The sequence below is a fragment of the Nematolebias whitei genome, chromosome 14 (genome assembly GCF_014905685.2).
Source record: "Nematolebias whitei isolate Nwh7 chromosome 14, NemWhi1, whole genome shotgun sequence".
NCBI classification, from domain to species: domain Eukaryota; kingdom Metazoa; phylum Chordata; class Actinopteri; order Cyprinodontiformes; family Rivulidae; genus Nematolebias; species Nematolebias whitei.
Window position 1 is genome coordinate 30928954 of NC_056511.1, and position 22794 is coordinate 30951747.

The following is a 22794-nucleotide window of genomic DNA, read 5'->3' on the forward strand; positions in this document are numbered from 1 at the left end:
TATATATATATAAATTTTCTTGTAATTTTCAATTCATATGTTTTGTAGTGGTCACAAGGTCAGCTTTCTGACCCTCCACTACTAATTATTTAAATATAACGGGTTCTCTCTTTTTCGAGTTAAATTTCTGCCATGTGACGAGGTAACTGTGAGTGGAGTGTTTAAATCAGTGACATGAGACGTAAATTTCCTTTGACCCATCAGAATAAATGTGGTCATTTATTTAACAGAATCAAAATTTAACATCAAAACATGTACACGTGATTAGCTGATCTGGTTCTGATTAATAAAACTTGGCACACTTTACTAATAAGACAACAAGACATTTCTGAAGGCATCTGGATTATTGGCAAAATAGAAGAGTTTAAAGGAAGGAATGAAGAGAAAAGATGGGTAAAGGGGGGTGTCTGTTCGGACCAGGATGGCACGCTTCTTCCAACACCAGCTCAAACCTCTGGTACACTTAGAGCGTCACGACTCGTTACCTTTGCAGGAGATAACTCAGCTCCGGTGTCGGGTCCATTTCAACGCTACCTTCCAGCGTCTCCGGTAAGAGCGGCTGGCCATCGTCAGAAGTCGTGTCGTTTACTCCGTTCAACAAAACCAGCTCCCTTCGAGGTTGTAGGGCCTTACGCCCGGGTGGATTCACAGCAAGGCTGTGAGTCCGTCAGAGTTTCCACTCAGGAGTGGAAGACTCCATCAAAGACTGAGTTCAACTCAGTAGACTGCAGAAGACCCCAACTCGACTCAGAAGACTGACTGAGTAGTTCCAGGAAGTGTGGACTTTTAAAGAGTTCTCACTTCCGGTCACTCAGGACTGCCTGATTGGTTGAAACAACCAACAGGGGGTGGTTCTAGTGATGTCAGAGGGTTACTACAAGTCAAGAGGACAGCAGGAATGTTTAGGAACATTTAGTACAGACAGAGAAATGTTTTGAAGAAGTGAGAAACTTTGCAGGTGCCAGTTGCTCTTATTTACTGTCTGCTAGGTTTAAAAACAATACACTTCGTTCTAATAACTTCTTTCTGACTGTCTCTGACTTTTGACTGACATCACTACTTCTCCTTTAGACAGAAAATCAAAATGCATAATTACTTTGTAAATAGACATTTAACTTGATTTCTAATTTAAACGAGGTGTAAAAAAAATCATTAATACTGTTTCACAGTTGATTTAAAATGAGTGGTTCACTTCAACTTTAGAAATGATATGAACTAAACACACTTTTGATTTATCAAGATATTGTAATAGTAATGATACTATAAAAAGAAGAGTGTTCTTTCAATTGATTACTTCAGGATACAATTAGACAGTCTCTGGATGAGCTAATTTGTATTTCTGGATTCAAATCAATGAAATAACAGTTCCTGTCCCATGAAGGTCTTCAGAGGCAAGTTTTGGTCGAAGGCCGAGTTCACTACAGTTTTTTTAATGATTGTATACTGTTGTATTGACAAATATCTCCTCGAGGGTAAACTATATCTAGGCTGCAAGTATCAAGCTGCAAAATCCTTCGTTTTCTACAACTGATAGTCATGGTCATTAATTACGATGAAGTTTAGCAGCTTCTCGGTAAATATTCGAGCTCCATGGCTTCAGCGGTGTGTTCTTCTCGTTCAGTCCGAAGCAGGTATTCTGATTTCGGTCAGCCGCTCTCAGTCTGCCCCTCCTCCGAGCCGGGCAGACTGAGCGTGGCAGACTGAAATCAGACTGCCTGCTTTGGACTGCACGAGAAGAACACACCGCTGAAGCCACGGAGCTCGAATGTCCAACGTAAAATACCGCGGTTTAATGTGGTGCTATGTTTGATTAAGTTTGTTGTATTGTAAGTCATGACCGAGCTTCCTCCTCTCAGTACAGCAGCTCTGCAGATATTGCACGTTGCTGTCTTGTGGTGTTTCTAGTGTAAAATACTTCCACACAGCGGACATGTTTAGATGAAAATTTGGTTAGCCGTTAGCCACAGTGCTGCTGCTCAGTCCTCACGTTGTAGCTGCCTGCAAACTATGAAATAGATTTCTTGCATGTGAGGCGGTTCTTATTACTCTGGGTTCATGAGACACGCCTCCGTTCAGGAAATCCATTCCATAGTTTGAAGCCAACATGCAGAGTAGCTGGCAGGGAATCACACGTGGAGACGTTTCATTAGACACAAAGACATGCATCATGGATAGGAAATCTCTGCAGGTTGGATCGGAAAAATCCAATACATAAATAATGCTGGTATCGGATGTCGATACCGATACTGGATTGGATTGGATTGGATCAGCCCCATCCCTAATGAAAATTATCAACCTCATTTTAATTTATCATGCCAATAATTGATTTATTGTTTATTGCGACATGCCTAGATTTAAATTTCAATATCGTGCTCTAAACCTTTTAGGGACGTTTCTAACCTGCCATACATTAACAAGTTCATTGTTTTGATATTTCTCTGCAACTTCTGTGAATCAAAAAAGGATTTTAATTCTTAACATCTCATGTACAACTGCATTAACACACAAGGTCCTAATAATAATAATAAAAAAACTTTCCAAAATAAGTTTTTAGAATGAAGCAAAGACAAAGATAAAAGCATGAAATGTCTGATTTTCCTCTTCCTAATTTCCTACTTTTTCAACCCCGCCTGCTCCCTCGTTCTTTCCTTCCAGACTCCAGCTGTTGCAGTGGCTCCACCAGTTATTCATACATAATTACAGTCTATTTAGGACGAATCGTTGGAAAGACCGGTGCTGTTAGCAGCCCATTTTCTACCAAATTAACTTGTGCTCAGAACAACAAGAACAATCAAGGAAAAAAGGGCCTCCTAAATGTTTCCCTATTGTCTCTGAATAAACGTCTTTATGAATATGTTGATTTTTTTCTTCAACAAAACAATCATACATTTACAGTTCAGGGAATTGATGGATTGAGACGCAGTTAATTGAAATGTCGGTTATGTTTGAGTTAAAATAGCTGTGTATAGCCCTCGGATAGCCCTCACTGGTCTCTTGGGTTGTTTAAATGTCACAAAAATGTTGCGTGTATCAATCTTTTACTGCAGGCAGATAATGAAGTGCGAGAGAAATGGACAGAATAAGCAATTCAATTGAATTTATGTTCTACTTATGGAAATATTTAGATTTGCAAACATGTAAATGAATGTTTTTTAATGTAAATTGCTATAGTCAGTCATAATTCAGCTGAATATGTCCTTTTTAGTCATTATTTGTTTTTCATGTATTTGTAGAAGACCATCCTCCCCCTCTCAGCCTTTACTCCACATTATGAAAGATTATGTCCCTTTAATGTGTTTCTGTGAATTGCTAGCAGCAGGGTAGGAGGTGGGCTGCACGCTTTGAGCCCACAAGCCACGCCAGCCAGCATTAGAGAGAAAGGAGACTTTCCTCTGCAAACATGAATATTATTCTTTCAGGACAAAAGAACAAGGACCACGGAGATTAGAGGCTACTCTGTATCTGCAGGTGTTTTCAGTGGCCGAGTGCGAAGAAGCCCATTAAAATAGATTTTAAAGACGTTTTTCTTTTTTATGTTTTAGTTTTTTTTTGTACTTGACAGGATCATGTAATCAGTCTTTGCTTCGCAGATCTCTTGATTAATTGTTTTTGATGACTCTTGACATATTTTTTGGTTATTGTTGCTCCTAATGAAGTTTTTTCTAAGCAGGATACCATCTCTGCACACTCTCTGAGGTCTGCTGATGATGCCAACTGTTGCCTTATATGGAAGTGGAAGTCTGAGATTGTCATCACTATATGTTCCCATACAATGGTGAAATTAGTTCTCTGCATTTAACCCATCACACCTGGGCTACACCCAGGTGGAGCAGTGGGTGAGCGGCTTCGGATGTTATCAGTTCATTAAATGGCCGTTATTAGTTGTTATCATCCCCATATGTAGCAGTGAGACTGTCCCACCTACCTCCTAGTACGTTTAAAGGTACGTTATTATCGTTATTATTGCTGATAATAGGCAGCGTCACACGGGGGTAAACCAGGAAGTGTCTTTTTAGTTGTTTTCAGCTTATGTAACCCATTTCCTAAACGTAAGCTTACACCTGACCCTGAGGACCAACCCTAAACTTAACCCCCTTACCCTTGTGCCTAAACCTAACCAAGACCGTAAACCTAACCGCCAGTCCCTTTACTCTAAACCTAACCACGTGAAGCTATTATGAGCACTAACAAAGCTAAAAATAGAGTCTATTATCATCGCTAACAACGTACCTTTAAACCCACTGGGAGGTATAGGAGGGGCAGTCTGACTGCTTTACATGGAGATGATAACAACTAATAACGGCCATTCAGTCCTTTGGTTTTCTTCACACATATTTTGTCTTAAATTATAATTGTGTGTATTCTACTGATGCATCAGTGTTGTATTATGGGAGATTGATTTATTATCAATTTATATAAGGATTTTTGTGAAGTGAAGGCAGCTACTGGGACAGCATTGAGTCCAAAACAAATTTCCCTAAAGACACAATAAAGTACATCATCTTGTGTTGTATAGTACAGTGGTGCCCATTACTGGTCCTCATTGGCAAATGTTCTGCATGTTTTAACTGTTTTTCTCTTGTTCTACAATATACAGAATTTGTTCTACGATATACATAATTTGTTCTACAATATACAGAATTTGTTCTACAATATACAGAAATTGTTCTACAATATACAGAATAGGGGCCCTCGGGGACCAGGATAGTGCACCACTGGTATCATATTGTGTCTTATTGAATTGGGTTGAAATTTAATCATTTTATTCATATTGTAAAGTGCATATACCTGTTTTTTTTTTTGGTTTGCATAATGATAGTAGTTAAATCAGGATTTAAATTAAACATTAAATGGTGTTTCAATAATAATAATAATAATAATAATAATAATAATAATAAATCTTAAATATCTCTGTTTTTGTCATTTTCCATCACTAAATGTTCTGGTCTTGGCTCCCAGCTGTCAATAAGCAGATGTGCGTTGTGTGTAAATGCTCTATTTATGTATGCTGAGCATTTCTGATGACAAACACTCCCATTTACTAAACCTGGACAAGCCAAGGTCAAACAAATAATGATCACCAACATCATGCCATTTTTTTACTTCACATCTGTTTCTTTGAAACACCCAGAAGAAGCTAATTAAATCTTCTGTCAGGCATGGAAGTTTCTCTGCTTTCATCCATCCTCCATTCACGTCAGTCACTTCACAGACTTGGGTAATAACACACGTTGTGTGGCTGTAATTCCCCTGCGTAGGGTAGACATTTCCCTCTGATCGCCCCCCTGCCTGCATTGCTAATCACTAATGTTTTCAGAGTGCGTCAGTGAGCTGCCCTCATCGTGAACACATTCATTTTTAAATGTGCTGAGAAAGATTTGTGGCAGCTCTCCTGAAAGCAGGGCGTCTGTTTGAGAGGCAGCGAGGATCAAATGGTGCTACAAAGACACACAACATGCTGCATGACGTTAAAGCTCGCTGCCTTTCACCTGAAAAAGAACATCTTCCTCAGGTTTCAGTGTGAATGCAGAGCCAGTCAAACCAGTGAATGTCAAGAATCCAAACAGTAAAGATGCAACAATCTATATTTCTGTGGTTTCAATTGGATCCAGAACCTCTGATTTATTTTTATTGTTACCTAATTTTATTCACTTTGTTTTCATTTATCTTAGGCGATGTAATTTATGTTGATGTAAGATTACATCATTAAATCACACAGCTGGGCTAATAAATATTGATATTTTTCCCATATTTATTGTTGGAATAAAATTATATATTTTTTAAATAACATTGCTGAGGTTAACTCAATATACAAAGCAACAAAAATCACCTGGTGACAGTGTTATTTAACATAGTGGTTCTCAAACTGGGGTCCCCGAACACCTGGGGGTCCGTGAGTCGGTGCTTGGGGATCCGCAAAAAACATAAATAAAAGAAATTAAAAAAGTTTTTTTCAGTTTTTTACAAGCGCGTAGATGTTTAACAACCTGTTAAAGTACACCAAAATGCAGGAAATCACATCTACTTTATTGAAATTTTTCTGGGGGAAGACCCCCAGACCCCCCCCCCACACACACACTATTTGCATTCCAGTATTGATCAGTTTACACTTCGTATGACTACTTCTCTTGTGATTTTGTTCTGTTCTATGTAAAGAGTTTTCTGTAATAATTTGAAGAAGTGGCAATACATTTATTATGTTCTTTGTGTGAATAGGTAAAGTTTCATTGTGTGAATAGGTAAAGTTTCATTGTGTGAATAGGTAAAGTTTCTTTGTGTGAATAGGTAAAGTTTCATTGTGTGAATAGGTAAAGTGTTAAAGTGGTTTTTGATACTGTTCATTTTCTCAAAACTGTAATTTTTGGAAGTTGAAATAAAAAAAATTGTTAATTAAATAAGTGTGTCTTGAATGAAAAATACCCCATGTTTAAAAGTATAAAAATTGTATTAACACTATCAAAGGACAGGTCTTAAGTATTTATGTTACACAAATATTTCCATTGCTTTAAAGAGACAAATTGAAGAAAATTATTTAATAAACATGAGGGTTATGCGGGGGTCCCTGAAACTTTTTCTCCCCTGTAAGGGGTCCCTGAACTCAAAAAGTTTGACAACCCCTGAATTACCAAGACCTTCTGACGTGAACAGTTATTATTTTTTACTGAGAGAAGGCTGTGTTAGACCAGGTGTTTGTATGAGAACACACTTAAAACAAAGACAAAGTTCTTATAGAGGTGAGGCGTTTGGAGCTGACAGTTTTTAACATCTACATGCGATGAGCCATGTTAGCAGTTTCAGTGCTATTAGCATTGCTAATCATAACATCAGACTGTGTGTATTTCTCAGCTTGAGAAATATTTCCTACCTTGGCTTGAGGTTCCCAACAGACTGTCAGTATTTCCAAATCTAACATGTTTCACGACAGAGTTGAAGTTCAAAAGGATGAAAAAAGGCAACGTTTCTGAATCCTCAGAGTTCCTCACTGCTTCTCTATGAGCAGCTGCTCTCAGTGGTGCTGAATTTTCTTCCTAACTGGTCATTTTTTCACAATGTGTGAACACATCTCTAAATGTTTGAATTACACTCATTACAAAATGTCTTGCTTTTCTCCTTCAACATTAAAGTAACACACAGAAGGACGTCTTGAGCTACTAAACTGTTTTCCTGCAGGCTCATTGAGCTGCCGTCTGTCAGCAGCCTCAGGTGGAACGCTACGCCTGCATGTTCAAAGTTAATCTGACAAACAAATTCCTCTGTTTATATGTATAAAACTACAGAATATATTTAATATGAACACCATTTTAGCTTCAAGCGTAAAGTTATTTTGAAATCAGTCCAAAGTAACACAAGTCCATGGAGTATTCATTCAACCTTTATTTAGACAGGTTAATGGATCAGTGGTTTGATTGATGAAATTGATCTCAGTTATCCAATCTTAACATGATGCCAGTAAAGAGTCTGATACCAGTACATGATTGGATGCTAATTCTAGATTAATTAAAGGCCTAGCTCTCCTTGAAAAAAATGCAAATGACCAGCAGGATTGTGTTATGTTAAAAAAATAGTTAAAGCTCTTTTGATCAAATCCTGAAAATAACTTTATGCAAGATGGCACACAATTTCACCAGATTTTGTGTGATCAGTTAGTGTTCAGAACATGCATTGAGCATGATTCTTAACTTTTATGCAAGCACTTTGATAACAGTTACTGTACTGTTTTAAATGTGCTATATAAATAAATGTGACTTGACTTTACCAAACCAGATTTAGCTTTAAGTATTTTTTAAATTGGCAGCAGTTTAGTTTAGGCCTGTCACGATAACAAATTTTGTTGAGCGATTAATTATCTAAGAAATTATTGTGATAAACGATATTGTTTGAAATTTGACAATAATTAGTCATTATTGTCAAATTTAAGAAAAAAATGTTGGTTAATTTTTGTGTGTAGTACCTTTTTTGACCACCGGATGGCAGTATAAGACTGTTAGAACCGAAGGATCGATAGTGAGGGAGCGAGCAGTGTGTCTCTTTAAGAAAAATGGGAGGGAGGCCCCTTGACATGACATGGGCTGTTTGTTCTTTGGTTCTCAAAATGGCGGACGCTTGGTGTGGTTTGAGCACTTTAACATTAGCATAACATTAACATAAGCATTACACGGAAAAAATTTAGTCCACGCCCACCTGCTGTGTGGACCCCACCCGGTCCGTATAAATTACGTTAAGAGCGGGTAATCGGCTCCCATTTTTCTTCAGCGAGCTAATAGCACTGTCAAAAGAACAAAGAAGGAAAGTTGTGTAGATGACCAACCTTTGCTAAGAATGCTTGACCCGTCACGTCGACCTCCGGTCGTCCGGTGAGCTCTCCTCCCCGAGGAGAAGCTGACAAGCAGTCTTGTTTCAAGGTAAGCGCCGAGGAGTATTTCTCAGTGACAGGTCGCTACACGCTGGACAACGCCATCTTGTAATTTTCCTCTTATCGCCGACCCCCGGATCGAATCGGATGGTTCCTCCGGGACAGGCAGCGTCAGCAGCAGCCCCCCCGCGGCTCATTCCCTCCTGGAGAGCTTAGTGTCGGTGGAGGGGGGCTGAGCGAATGCTCACCTCATCCCACCTCGTTTCGCATCGGCGATCACACCGCTCCCGGCCGACGGCACCCTCTGGGGTTGCCCGCGTAACCTAGGAGTGGCTGACATGAAGGGACCTTTTTTACATCCCGCGCCTTTTCCCGCCAGTTCGGATGATCCAGCAGGAGGGTTCTTTTTCTAGGCTCCTTTTCCGGCTCACCGTCCTGACCCCATCTGGCCTCGTTTTTCCCAACAGGGCGTCTTACGGGACGAGGCCACAGCTGGTTTTTCCTGGTAGATTGGGGGCCCGGTTCCCACAGCCCGCACCAATCACCAGAGCAGAGGGGTTTTCACCAAGCGGTTTTTCCCTCAGTGCCCCCTCCTGGAGCCGAGCCTGACGGAGGCTTCATCGGAGCAAGATGTCCAGGTGGACTAGCATCCTGCGCCTCCGGTTAGCGTAATCCAGATGGTGACACCAATCCTCGACTGAGCTCACCAGCATGCGTTCCAGACGGCCACAACGAACAACACATTACACTGTTGGTGTACATGTTCAGAGGCGGGAGGAGACAACGCTCCGTCTGCAGAACAGCTGACGTCACCCCCAACCGGTGCGCCTCTTTGCTGTCTGCCGGGCCCGCATTGCAGCCGGAGGACGGAGTTTTTCAGCGTTTCCCTGAGACCGCCAACAGATGGCGCTCTAGGACAACAAATGGCAGAGCAATTGATGGTTTTGGCAGAGAATGTGTGTAGGTGACACGAGTTTGGAGTAAAACATCATTTAATGATGAAAGTGTCCATTTTTAGCCAGTTTGTCAGCTCAGATGATCTGACAGTGGCTCTCTCTCACACCCTCCACACGAAATGAGCCGGTGACAAGACGGTTCCACAGCCGTCTCGCTGAGCTTCAGCCCGTCTGGCCCTCTTCATCCCGGCAACAGAGTGTCCAACGTTTTTTCCCAGAGACCCCCAGCAGACGGCGCCCTGGGCCAACGAATCCCAGAGCTCATGGGGGAAAAGATTCAGAATGATGGTCTGCAGAGGGTGTGTGTAAATATGACACAAATGTTGAATAAAACATCATTCAATGATCAAGTGTCTGTTTTTAGCCAGTCTGTAAGCTCGGATGGACTCACAGCGGCTGCGCACACACCTTCCACACATAACGAGACGGTGTCTTTAATAAGGGTGTTTTAAACTCACCGTTGCTCTAAGACATGACGAGACGCTCACACCTCACAATGGTAAGCGAAATAACTCGTTGTCAACCTTAGCTGCACGACCCTCACCCAAGCTGTGTCAAACGTGCACTTACACAATGCAAACAGCCTTCACCCAAACGGTGTTGCGTTGATGATGGTGCACACACAGCTCCCCGGCGTTTACCGGCCCACATCGGCATAAATGTGAGACCGCAGGTCGGGTCAGTGGAGGACTACGCTCTCAGTGAGAGCGACACACGCCGCATCGAAGCAAACGCGTGCCGCCGCGGCGCAGGCAGCCTTCATCCACCACGTCTCAGCGCTCGGCCGCTCACGGCAGCATAAGCGTGAGACAGCTGAGCGAACCCAGTGACGAGTCTCGCTTCCAGCGAAAGCTACTGTGTTGGGCTCACCAAATGCTGTCCTTTCTGCAGCAGCTGATGGACAGAAATTTGGCATCCAGCACAATTAAAACGTACGCTGCAGCCATCTCTTCCTGCCACAAAGGGTTCGGAGACGGAACAGGTTTTAATCATCCGCTGATGAAGCGTTTTCTAAAAGGTGTACAGAGACGCAGGCCTGTTTCACCCACTTGCTCCACAGTGGGTTTTAACGCTGGTCCTGCAGGCTCTGATCAAAGCTCCATTTGAGCCTCTGGATCAGGTTCCAATTAAATTCTTGTCTCTTAAAACAACTCTGCTGCTGGCTTTAACATCCGCTAAGAGGGTGAGTGATTTATCTGCCCTCTCTGTTGCTCCGTCATGTCTTAGAACTCAGACTGACGGCAGCTCAGCTGATTTAAGACCAAATCCAGCTTTTATGCCTAAAACATCACGAGCTCTTTTAAATCAAGGGTGATATCGTTGGAGGGTTTTTTCCCTTTCCCCCACAAATCAGAAGAAGAGGCGTTTTTTCCATCTTCTCTGTCCAGTGCGGGCGTTGATGTGTTACATAACACGCACAGCTGTAATGCGTCAAATTCAACATTTGTTTGTGCATTATAGAGATGCATATGCAGGTCGCCCGTTATCCACCCAGCGCTTGTCACACTGGCTGTGTGAGGCCATTTCTGAAGCCTACAGAGCATCAGATTTAGAGCCTCCTGTCAACCTCAGAGCACACTCGACCAGGGGTATCGCATCTTCGACTGCCTTGCATAATGGTATGTCAATGCAGGACATTTTGCACTGTGGCCGCGTGGTCAACACCCTGCTCATTTATTCGCTTTCATCTACGTGATGTGACGGCCCGTTCCATGACACATTCTGTCCTTAGTGTTTTACAGAATGAATATTGTTGTTTCATGGAACTCTGTTTTACTCACATCTGTCTGCATGCATTACAGTGTGAGATGTTGTTATCAGTCACAAGTTGTGATTGTTATTTTGGTTCTATTGTCATTAATCAGTTCATGACTATTGTTACCAATCAGTTCATTTGATTAATAATCAGTTCTCCTGTTATTATTAATCTGTTCATACTGTTCAGCCGCAACCGGTTGGTTCATGGCTCTTTTCAGCATATTTTCCTTCCCGTTGAAATTTTTTCCGGGGCGTTCATGCATTCAGAACGCATAGTTTACACAACATGCGTCTGTGCATGGCACACATAATTACGCAATGCGTAATTACGTACACGGGGAGCTGAGTGACAAGACGTTTTTTGGGCAAGCTTCTGCTTCATACGGTGTTCGAATGGATCCAGTGAGGCGAGGACCACATCTGCTTCGCCCTTAAACCATCAGCGACAGCCTTAAAGGGCGAAGCTTATACAAAATAGAACGTTGGTTACGTACTGTAACCCCAGATTCTATGAGTATAAGCGTAGCCCTTTAAGCGTTGGCCCTCACTGGCTCCTAAATGGCTGAAGAAAAGTTATTTGGGAACCGATTACCCGCTCTTAACGTAATTTATACGGACCGGGTGGGGCCCACACAGCAGGTGGGCATGGACTAAATTTTTTCAGTGTAATGCTTTCGCATAACGGGATAAACCATCAGCGACAGCCTTAAAGGGCTACGCTTATACTCATAGAATCTGGGGTTACAGTACGTAACCAACATTTTTTTCCCCAAGGTCAGCCCGTTAGCTTAGCTCGTAGATTAGCTTCTTAGCTTAGCTGTTTTTAATAATCCCAAAACGTGATTTTGGATGGTTAAAACAGATTTTAAAGAGAAAAGAGAAAGGGAGGGGTCAGTGAAGAGCACCGGAGTTGAACCTTTTGTCAGCCAGTGTCTTCAATAGAAAGAGAGACACGAAGAAACGATAAAGCTGATAAATGAAAATGAGGCAGATAATTTTCATTTATAATGCGATTAATTGATTTATTGTTTATCGCAACAGTCCTAGTTTAGTTTTGGTTTTCTAAGGTTAATTAGTGGTGACGAACATCTTTGATCTAGTTCACTTCAACTGATAATCAGTGCACATCTATTGATTACTTTCAAAGAGTTTTCATCAAATCCAATTTGTGATTTAAAGGATATTTTGCTATCAGATTCACAAGTGAGCACTCAGACAATGGCAGAGACACTATTGCCTGCTTTGTACGGGAGCAGGTGATAATTCCTACAAGTTGTGAACATACCTGTTGTGTGTGTGTGGAGGTAATTGTACCTTCTGCCTGTGGTTTGCTCCTCCATCTCTCAGCATGTGTGTGTGATTAAGTGAAGATGTAATGAACAGGGACAGCTCCCTCTTGTTTGGTCTTGGAGAGCTGTTTTCCAGCTGAGAGAGCTATTAATCTGTTATCAGCACTGCCTGTGATGTTACATAATCCAAACAAACCAAAACACCAACTTTCTTTTGGCAACACATCTTTGACAATTTGGTAAATCTGAGCAGGCACTTGACAGACCCGGTTAGTGAAAATATGCTCATACCATATCATAACGCTACTTGGAGTTCATGGAGTTAAACTGAAATTGTTTTGTGGGTTTTTTTTCTCAGACTAGTGCCGTTCTGTGTTCGGGCGGCTGCGCTCTGCTCGCTGTCAGCTCCCTGTTGGCCATCATCACCATCTTCCTGCCTGGTGGAGGATGTGAGAGGAGGATCTGCACCCTGGCTGGATACATGCAGATGGCATCAGGTAAGTCAAGATACGGCTGCACACGGATACACATTTCTCACGAACGGCTAAAAGATAACAACAAACTTTGAAGCTCCAAATCTGTGTCAAATAAAACATCAGCATCATGTCCTCTGCTTTCCCAGCTTCAGTATTAAATCCACGCTGCAACAAGCACTGATAGTGCCGCCTATTAGTGGGATGATAAAAAAGAGCTGACTTTGTTACCCATCAGTCAACCCCCCCTCCACAAAACAAAAGAAACAACTCGAGGACAGCCGCTGCTAGGCAACCGGAGTCCACATGATGGGGTGAGCCGGCAAAAGGAAGGAGAGGATGGATTTAGAGGCTGCTATAAAGAGACCATTACGCCTGCTTAACACAGGTCATTTATTCAGGGTGTGATCATCTGCCCGCCACCTTCACTCTAACAGCCGCCCCATAAACAAGGCATGGTCCAGTCAGGGCTTGCAATTAAAAAAAATGTTTTACACTAAAGCTCAGGGTTAATGCCACTGCTTAGATCCAGCCACCTCGCTTATTGTTAATTTTAATAGCACGTGGTGTGTTTCACGTTATATTTCTGGTGTTTTCTGCCGGTTATGCACTTGCAGTGAGGTTGTGAATTAACAAGCCTCAAGTCATTTCATCTTCTTGCTCTCTGTTAATCAGAAGCACAAACCCATATTTGTTTTTTATTTTCTTTCCACCACCCCGCACTTTTATTTACATAACCTCTGTCCTTGCAAATATTGAGTAGGTAATTTAAATCCCTGCATGTGGCATTTGCCTAAGGATAATTAGAGCCTGGATTTCTTGGACAGGTTAAATCGTTATTGACAGAAGTGGAACCTTGGCAGGGCGATGTTAATGGTGTTTATAGTGGTGCTCATTGCTTACAGCTAGACTCAAACTTCTCTGTGTGACTCCAGAATCAGATCAATGCGGCTTTGGTAAAACGTGAACAAATCTGTGGCAAAGCAGGAAAACCGAGCCTTCTGTATGTGTGTGTTGTGTGTCCTCTGTGTGCCTATTGTAGCAACACGCTAAACATGCTAAATAAAAATGAAGAGCGAGGATCTGCGCCTTTGTTCCATTTCCAGGTCGACTCTCGTCTAGATCGACGGAGGTTTAACTGCGAGACCACAAAGCCCCAGAGGAAGGCAGATCAGAAGGGTGTTTGTTTCTCTGCTCCACAACTATGTGTGGATGTGTTGAGGGAGTGCTATCAAAGTGGGTTGATAAACTGTAACAAGAAGATTAGGAACAATGGCTTTCTTTGTGCCGTGCATATCATCAGTATGGCTTTTGACGATGTGTGTTTTCTGGCAGATTGGGAGAAACGAACTGCTGACGAGACCCTGCTTGTCAGCGCTTCCTTTTGCGCCTCGAAGTGACGGCTGTTTTGATCCTTAGGTCTACTGCTGTAGCTCTGACAAGAAAAGATGTCAGCATTATGCACAGTTGTAGCTTGTTTGACTCAAATTATGAGACTGGAAAGTTGGTGAGAAAAAAAGCAGATTATATTTTAATCCTCAGGCAGGCTTATCGTTATCATTATTAGTGGCAGTGTATAAGCACTAAAGCACCCTTATTACTTTTTGTGTTATTCTTTTGTTTCTGTCATAGTTCTTTTTACTCATTACTCCTCCAGCTGTATAAAAACCCTTGCAAAAATACACCAAAATGTCAGACTGGATCAGCAATAGTGTGCCAGCACATTGTACAGTTTAGTAGAAATTTGCAAAAACACTATAAAAAGTTACACTTGATAATATGATTATGTGAATGGGTATTGCTTTTTGCTCATTTGCCCTTTGGAGCTCTATAGCTCAGCCATTCGTCCCTGTAGAAACATCATTCAAAGTTTAAATGGGTCACCGAAAGTTGGGCTTCACATGGCTGAACTGCTATTTTGATTAAGTTTACTGGTTTTATACAATCCCAAGTTAATTTCTATGAATTCCAAGCAATCCAATGGTTCGAGAATTGCACCGCTCAGTATGGCTACATGTTGGAGCAGCTCTGTTACATTCATTCTGAGATTTTGCTTTTGGAAACTTTAGTTCCTCTTTTTCTGAATGCAAATTACTTTTTTTGGATGATTGTTTCATCTGTATTTGATGCTGTGCAGCTGAAAGGATTTTTACTGAAACTTTTTTAATGTTGGACATTTGTTATGATGTGTAACCATAACAACAAGGTGTTTTTTTACAACTGGGAGCAGCTGCTTAACATCTCAAAAGCTCAAATAATATCTCAGCTCAGCTACAACCCCAAATCTCAAAAGAGTTGAAAAGGAGACGCCGTGGATGCATTCTCATCTACCTGTCAGCTGTGCTCGATTTCCTGACCACTGAGATTTTGGACCTAGCAGGAAACGCGGCTCGTGACAGCAGAAGGACCAGGATCATTCCCTGGCATCTGCAGCCAGCTGTCCGCATTGACGAGGAGCTCGACAGGCTGCTGGGAGGAGTGGCCATCACTCTGGGAGGAGTTCTGCCCGGTATTCGGGCGATCCTGCAGCCCAGGGGAACCGAGAGGCCAGCCGAGTCTGGGTGGACAGATCGGACAGCATATGCTGCCATTTTCTTCAGAGCCACGGTGGGACAGACCTTTACAAGAGATCTTTCCTGCCTACAGCCATCAGTATCTATAACATCTCTTAATGAAACAAGTATAATGAGTTTCAACATTTAATTTCCCTTTGGGATTAATAAAGTATTTTTGAATAGAATTGGATAGAATTGAATGATTTTGGTTCACCATCCGGCACTTCAGGAAGGGAAAGCGGTACACCACCAACACTGTTTATAGTGGGGGTGGTGTGCTGCTGACCTCAACTCGGGATGTCGGTGGGCAGAATACTTTGAAGACCTCCTCAATCCCACTCAGTCTTCCACTGAGGAAGCAAAGCCTGGGGACTCTAGGATGGGCCCTCCAATCTCTGGTGCTGAGGTCACCGAGGTGGTTAAAAAGCTCCTCGGTGGCAGGGCCCCAGGGGTGGATGAGATTCGCCCGGAGTTCCTTAAGGCTCTGGATGTTGTAGGGTTGTGTTGGTTTACACAACTCTGCAATATTACGTGGACATCGGGGGAAGTTCCCCTGGATTGGCAGACCGGGGTGGTGGTCCCCCTATTCAAAAAGGGGGACCGTAGAGTGTGTTCCAACTACAGGGAGATCACGCTCTTAAGCCTCCCTGGTAAGGTCTATTCGGGGGTTCTGGAGAGGAGGGTCCCTTGGATAGTCGAACCTCGGATTCAGGAGGAGCAGTGCGGTTTTCGTCCTGGTTGTGGAACACTGAACCAGCTCTACACTCTCAGCAGGGTCCTGGAGGGTGCGTGGGAGTTTGCCCAACTGGTCTACATGTGCTTTGTGGACTTGGAGAAAGCGTTCGACCGCGTCCCTTGGGGAACCCTGTGGGGGGTACTCTTGGAGAATGGGGTACTGGGCCCTTTCATACGGGCTGTTAGGTCCCTGTATGACCGGTGTCAGAGCCTGGTCCGCATTGCCGGCAGTAAGTCGGGCTTGTTCCCGGTGAAAGTTGGACTCTGCCAAGGTTGCCCTTTGTCACCGATTCTGTTCATAACTTTTATGGACAGAATTTCTAGGCAGAGCCAAGGTGTTGAGGGGATCCGTTTTGGTGGCCTTAGGATTGTGTCTCTGCTTTTTGCAGATGATATGGTCCTGTTGGCTTCATCAGATCAGGATCTACAGCTTTGGCTGGAGCGGTTCGCAGTCGAGTGCGACATGGTCGGGATGAAGATCAGTTCCTCCAAATCCAAGGCCATGGTCTTGAGCCGGAAAAGGGTAGAGTGCCCTCTCTGGGTTAGGGAGGAGGTCCTGCCCCCAGTGGAGGAGTTCAAGTATCTTGGGGTCTTGTTTACGAATGAGGGAAAAATGGAACGTGAGATCGATAGGCGGATAGGTGCAGCCTCTGCAGTGAAGCGAGCGCTATACAAGTCTGTCGTGGTGAAGAGAGAGCTGAGTCATAAGGCGAAGCTCTCAATTTACCGATCAATCTACGTTCCCACCCTCATCTTTGGTCATGAGCTTTGAATTGTGACAGAAAGAACGAGATCTCGGATACAAGCGGCCGAAATGTTTTCTCCGCAGGGTGTCTGGGCTCTCCCTTAGAGATAGGGTGAGAAGCTTGATCATCCGGGAGGGACTCAGAGTAGAGCCGCTGCTTCTCCACGTCGAGAGGAGCCAGTTGAGGTGGCTCGGGCATCTGTTTAGGATGCCTCCTGGACGCCTCCCTGGTGAGGTGTTCCGGACACGTCCCACCTGGAGGAGACCCAGAGGAAGACCCAGGACATGCTGGAGGGACTATGTTTCTTGGCTGGCCTGGGAACGCCTCGGGATTCCCCCGGAGGAGCTGGACCAAGTGGCTGGGGAGAGGTAAGTCTGAGCCTCCCTACTTAGGCTGCTACCCCTGCGACCCCACCCCGGATAAGCAGAAGAAAATGGATGGATGGACGGATGAATGATTTTTAAAGTGCCCTGTGATGGACTTGCGACCTGTCCAGGGTGTACCCCGCCCCTCGCACAGTGATTGCCGGACATGAGCACCGGCGATCCCCGTGACCCAAAATGGAAGAAACGGGTAAAAGATAATGGATGGATGGATGGATTTTCAAAGTAGTTTTTTTTTACCACATTTCTCAACTCATGAGTGATGATGCAACACTATAACTTTGGAACTGTCTAGTTTCCTGAAGTTTTACAAAGTTTATAGATAAATATGTCAATACTTCTGCCTCCTTCCGCCCAGTGTGTATTTAAATGCAATGAGGCCTCTGTCCAACTCCAAATTCTCACTGACTTTCAATGTATCTGACCTCAGAATTTTCTCTTCAAAACTACAAGTGAAGTTTCTCTTTGACTCACTTTATAAAACCCATTACCACATGAAAATTTACATCTGTGACTTTTAAATGCTTCTGCTACTTTAAGTTCAGTCATTTTTATTACAACTTAGTTTGTTACACACTGGCTCTTTGGGGTTTATTTTCTAGTATGCATTTCCTTCTGCCTGTCTTATTAAGAGTGTTGAAGGGCATGACAGACACAGTTATGTGTTTACTATGATTACCTTAAAGAGCCATTGACAGCAACTTTAGTATTCTTTTCTGTAAATCTGGGTTCTCTTTACTCCTTTTATGTAGTTTATTTCAAAACATAAGCATTTTGTCAGTTTAGAATATTACAAAAGTATGAAAAGGTACAAAACTTTCAAATTATTTTGTGGGTTTTAGGAGAAAATTTATGTCGGTTGACAATGCGAGCAGCTGCATTGGCATGCTTATGTATTTTTTTCAAGGCCACAAATTTTACGAGGTATTTTGGAAACCCATCAGGTTCGTTTCAGTCCGTTTTGAGAATTCAAAATAGTTCTCTCTGGGGATTGTAGAATCCAACATCTACTCTACGTCAATGTTTTTCATAATGGATGATTCCCACACACACACTTCCAAGGTTTGCTTGGGTTACACCAGGAAAGGCCTTTTCCAAAATAACACTGTCCACCTCGTTCCTTTCACAGACCTGTGGTCTCGTGGGTGCAGTCCAAAATTAGACATATACTCCATCCAGTGGTTGAGCTGCTGCGCCACTGAATTCTGCACCATCAATGTTTTACGCTTAGAGCCAGAGAGGCTGAATGTTTTTGTGTGTTACGGCAAGAAGCTTTTTCTCCCATCATGCATATTTCACTGGCTTGCGCTTCTTAGTGGTCTGGATTCTTTAGACTGGATGGTTCTCTGGTCAGTGCTTCATGTTTTTCCCCTTCACAGCCTATTTCCAGGCACGCAGACCTAAACATTTACCATATTTTATAGACATCCAGTATTTCCAGTTTTGAACAGCAGTAACGTTTGGATTTTTTTCAGTTCATTCACTCACATCCAGGAGCATCAAAGTGCTAAACTTTGGGTTGGTCATGCTGCGACGTTCAGGCACATTCTCACCGAGCAGTTATCTGTTCAGGGCTGAAGACACGTCACACTCGGCTGAGCATACAAGCCTAATCTCAGCGCTTTTCCTGCAGGGTTATAGCCATATTAACATACAGAGGATGTTTACATTATGTTGTTGCACAAAAACATGGAGATTTTATTCGCTGCACTAATTGCCTCTTGTTTTCTCTTTTTATTGATCTGAGTAGTATTGTACTTCAAAAGAGATTTTTAGGGTTGAAATGTTTCTTTGGGAGATTCAGTGGTAGACTTTGGAAAAAATAAATAAAATAGAAAAACACGCTTGAAGGCTTGTTTTTCTATTCTGAAAGAAACATAAAACACTCCCCCCCACCCCCCTTACTCATAAAGTTGGAGATGTTAATGTTGCTCCACCTAGAATAGCAACACAGTTTGTGTTTTTTTTTGTTTTTTTTATTATTATTGCAGAGCAAGAGATGAAAGGTACTAAATGACGCATGGAGCTAAACGGGAATTCATAAAATCTGAGTGCTTAAACTGGTAGCATGTTTGGTTTTTAATTTTCAAAAATACAGTAGTCCCTCATTTATCACGGGGATCCGTACCCTGAAGCCCCGCAAAAAGTGGAAAACCGCCAAAGTAGGAATAGTAGCACAAGTACCAACGGGCGTGCGATCTAATCCCAACCTGAAGTGAGCTATATATATATATATATATATACTGTATATATTAAGGCATTTTTAAGGCGTTTTAAACCCGTCCCACATTCTTTCAATATTCTAAACAATGTTTCTAAACTAAACGCTCTCAAAGAGCACATCATGTCATGATTTCAGCTCTCTGCCTCTGTCTGCACTCTCGGCCATGCCCACTTCTCTGCTTTGCACAGCGATCAGCTGCAGGAGGAAGCTTCTCCCAAAATAAGTTATTTTAAATAAAAATTCTATGCCCAGCTTGTGGCTCATCCATCAATCAGCCAATTGTGTGTCATGTCCAATCTTATTTTGAAAAACCACGATAGAGCGAGTCTGCAAAAAACAAACTGCAAAGTAACGAGGAACTACTGTATAGTAAATACAGGGTTTTTCTAGCTAACTTGAATAACTTTTTCAGCCACACTTTGTCTGTTATCTACTGTTTTAAAGTATTTGTTGATATTAATGTTACTTGTAGTAGCTCAAATTGTTAACTGTTTTTGTATTCAACATCCTTTGTGACAGGAATTCCCAACTTCTCTGTTATAAAGACTGAGAACTTTTAGAGAGATAATTTTAAACTCCTTTAAGGGTATAAGATCATAGTGAAATGGTGTTAAAACTGGGCAGCATGGTGGCGCAGTTGGTAGAGCTGTCACCTCTCAGTGAGAAGGTCACCCCGGTTCAAATCCCGGTCTGGTGTCTTTCTGGGTGGAGTTTGCATGCTCTCTCTGTGCATGCGTGGGTTTTCTCCGGGTACTTCAGTTTCCTCCCACAGACCAAAAACATGTATGTTAGTCTGATTGGTAACTCTAAATTGTCTCTAGGTGTGAGAGAGAGAGTGGATGGTTGTTTGTCTCTATGTGTCCCTGTGATCGACTGGAGGCCTGTCCAAAGTGTTGTCCCCTGTCTCTCGCACAGTGACTGCTGGATATGAGCACCAGTGACTCCCGGGACCCGAAAGGAAGAAGCGGGTAAAGATGATGGATGAATGGATGGTTGGTGTTTATACTAACACAATGCATCAGCAAACAACCATTTAGTATTTAAATACACCAAGGTGTACTGATGTTCTTCTGAGCCTGTTATCTGTGCTGTGGTAATCAACCATGGAGATGGTACAGAATCATATTTATTGGCCAAGTGTGTAAAGAGCATGCAAGAGGTTTGTCCCTTTATAGTCTCTTACATAATCCAAACAAGATTAAAAGCAAAAAAAATCTGGACTTCTGTTCTTTAGCTGAAGATGTTTTGCTTGTCATCCGAGGACCTTTCTCAATTCAAAGAACAGGGAGTGTGGGATTCAAGGAGTTGATTTTGAACTGTCTCTTTGAATTGAGAAAGCTCCGCGGATGAGAAGCGAAACGTCTTCAGCTACAGAACAGAAGTCCAGTTGTTTTTGCTTTTAATCTTGTTTGGCTTTAACATGTCCTGGATGACTGAGAATCTTAACAAGCATAGTCTTTTACGTAGTAAAAAAACAATCCAATCCAAAACTACACAAAACATACACAATAAGGCATGTTGCATTGTACTGCCCAGTATGTGAGCATTGTACCTGGGATGAGTCCATAAAGTATTAAACTTATGCATTATTCTTATGACTTGGCCAATCTGTGACCTTCTCAGAAACAGACCAGTTAAACTTTCAGCCATGTTAGCTACGTGACTCTGGAGATGGTTGTGGTTCAAGATTTAAAGGTTAATATAATAATATTTTCTAAAAAGTAAGGTGTGAATTTGTGTTAAAAAAGCAAATTGGAGTTAGTTGTAAATTGGTAGTAATTAGCTGTAAAATGCTTCAGTCAGGAGGAGTATTCAATTCAATTCGATTCAAAAATACTTTATTAATCCCAAAAGGAAATTAAATGTTGTTGTAACTTGTTATCCCTGTTTCATTAAGAGATGTTATAGATACTGATGGCTGTAGGCAGGAAGGATCTCTTGTAAAGGCCCATCCCACAGCAGCTCTGAAGCAAATGGCAGCAGATGCTATCTGATCCGTCCACCTAGACTTGGCTGGCCTCTCGGTTCTCCCAGGCTGCAGGACCACCCAAATGCCAGGCTGAACTCCTCCCAACAGTCCGCCGAGCTCCTCGTCATTGCGGACAGCTGGCTGCAGGTGCTGGGGGATGATCCCGGTCCTTCTGCTGTCACGAGCTGCGTTTCCTGCCATTTCCAGGATCTCAGTGTTCAGGCACACAAACACAGCTGGCAACGAGACAGATATCCATCCACGGCACCTCCTTTTCAACTCATTTGAGATTTGGGGCTGTAGCTGAGATATTATTTGATTATTTGAGATGTTAATCAGCTGCTCCCGGTTGTAAAAACAGTACACCTTGTTGTTATGGTTATGCATCCTAACAAATGTCTAAAACTAAAAAAGTTTCTGTAAAAATCTTTCCAACTGCACAGCATCCGATACCAGAGGAAACAATCATCCAAAAAAGTGATTTACATCCAGGAAAAGAGGAATTAAAGTTTCCTGTATCAAGTCAACTATAGAGCAATACTGTGGTAATAGCTTTAAAATGCTGTTAGCTATATAGTGTACTGAATTTGTCTGTAAACTGGTGTTAGTTATAAACCAGATTTAGTTGTAGACAAGTCTTGACATCCATCCATCCATCCATCCATTATCTTTACCCGTTAATTCCATTTTGGGTCACGGGGGTCGCTGGTGCCCATGTCCAGCAGTCACTGTGCGAGGGGCGGGGTACACCCTGGACGGGTCGCAAGTCCATCACAGGGCCACATAGAGACAAACGAGACAAACAACCATTCACTCTCTCACTCACACCTAGGGACAATTTTAGAGTTACCAATCAGCCTAACATGCATGTTTTTGGTCTGTGGGAGGAAACCGGAGCACCCGGAGAAAACCCATGCATGCACGGAGAGAACATGCAAACTCCACCCAGAAAGGCCCCTGGACCGGGGTTTGAACCAAGAACCTTCTCGCTGAGAGGCAGCAGCTCTACCAGTTGCGCCACCGTGCTGCCCCAAGTCTTGACAATAAATCTAAAAATTTTAATCTTTAAATTTTTTTAAATTTAAATTTTTGATTTTAATCTTAAATCTAGAAATTTAATCTTAAATCTTAAATCTAGACCACCTCTACTGCATCATCAACAGGAATGCACGTAAAGAGTGATGTGACATCAAAAGAGACCATTGTTTCATCAGTCTCCATGATGACATCCCTCACCTTAGCCACAAAGTCCATGGTGTTCTGTATGTGGTGTTCTGAGCTGCCAACTAAAGGGATGAGTACAGACGCCAGATATTTGGAAACATTGTAAGTGACAGAGTTAATCATGCTGAC

At 42.5% G+C, this 22794-nt stretch overlaps 1 protein-coding gene across 1 annotated transcript in view; it reads left to right on the plus strand.

Moving 5' to 3' along the window:
* The window catches only part of LOC119420080 (transmembrane protein 211), a 242919-nt gene that overhangs the window by 54779 nt on the left and 165346 nt on the right, over positions 1–22794 (plus strand). Inside the window, exon 2 of the mRNA XM_037687453.1 lies at positions 12715–12853. Coding sequence (XP_037543381.1) covers positions 12715–12853 — 139 coding nt within the window. The remainder of the gene's footprint in view (positions 1–12714; positions 12854–22794) is intronic.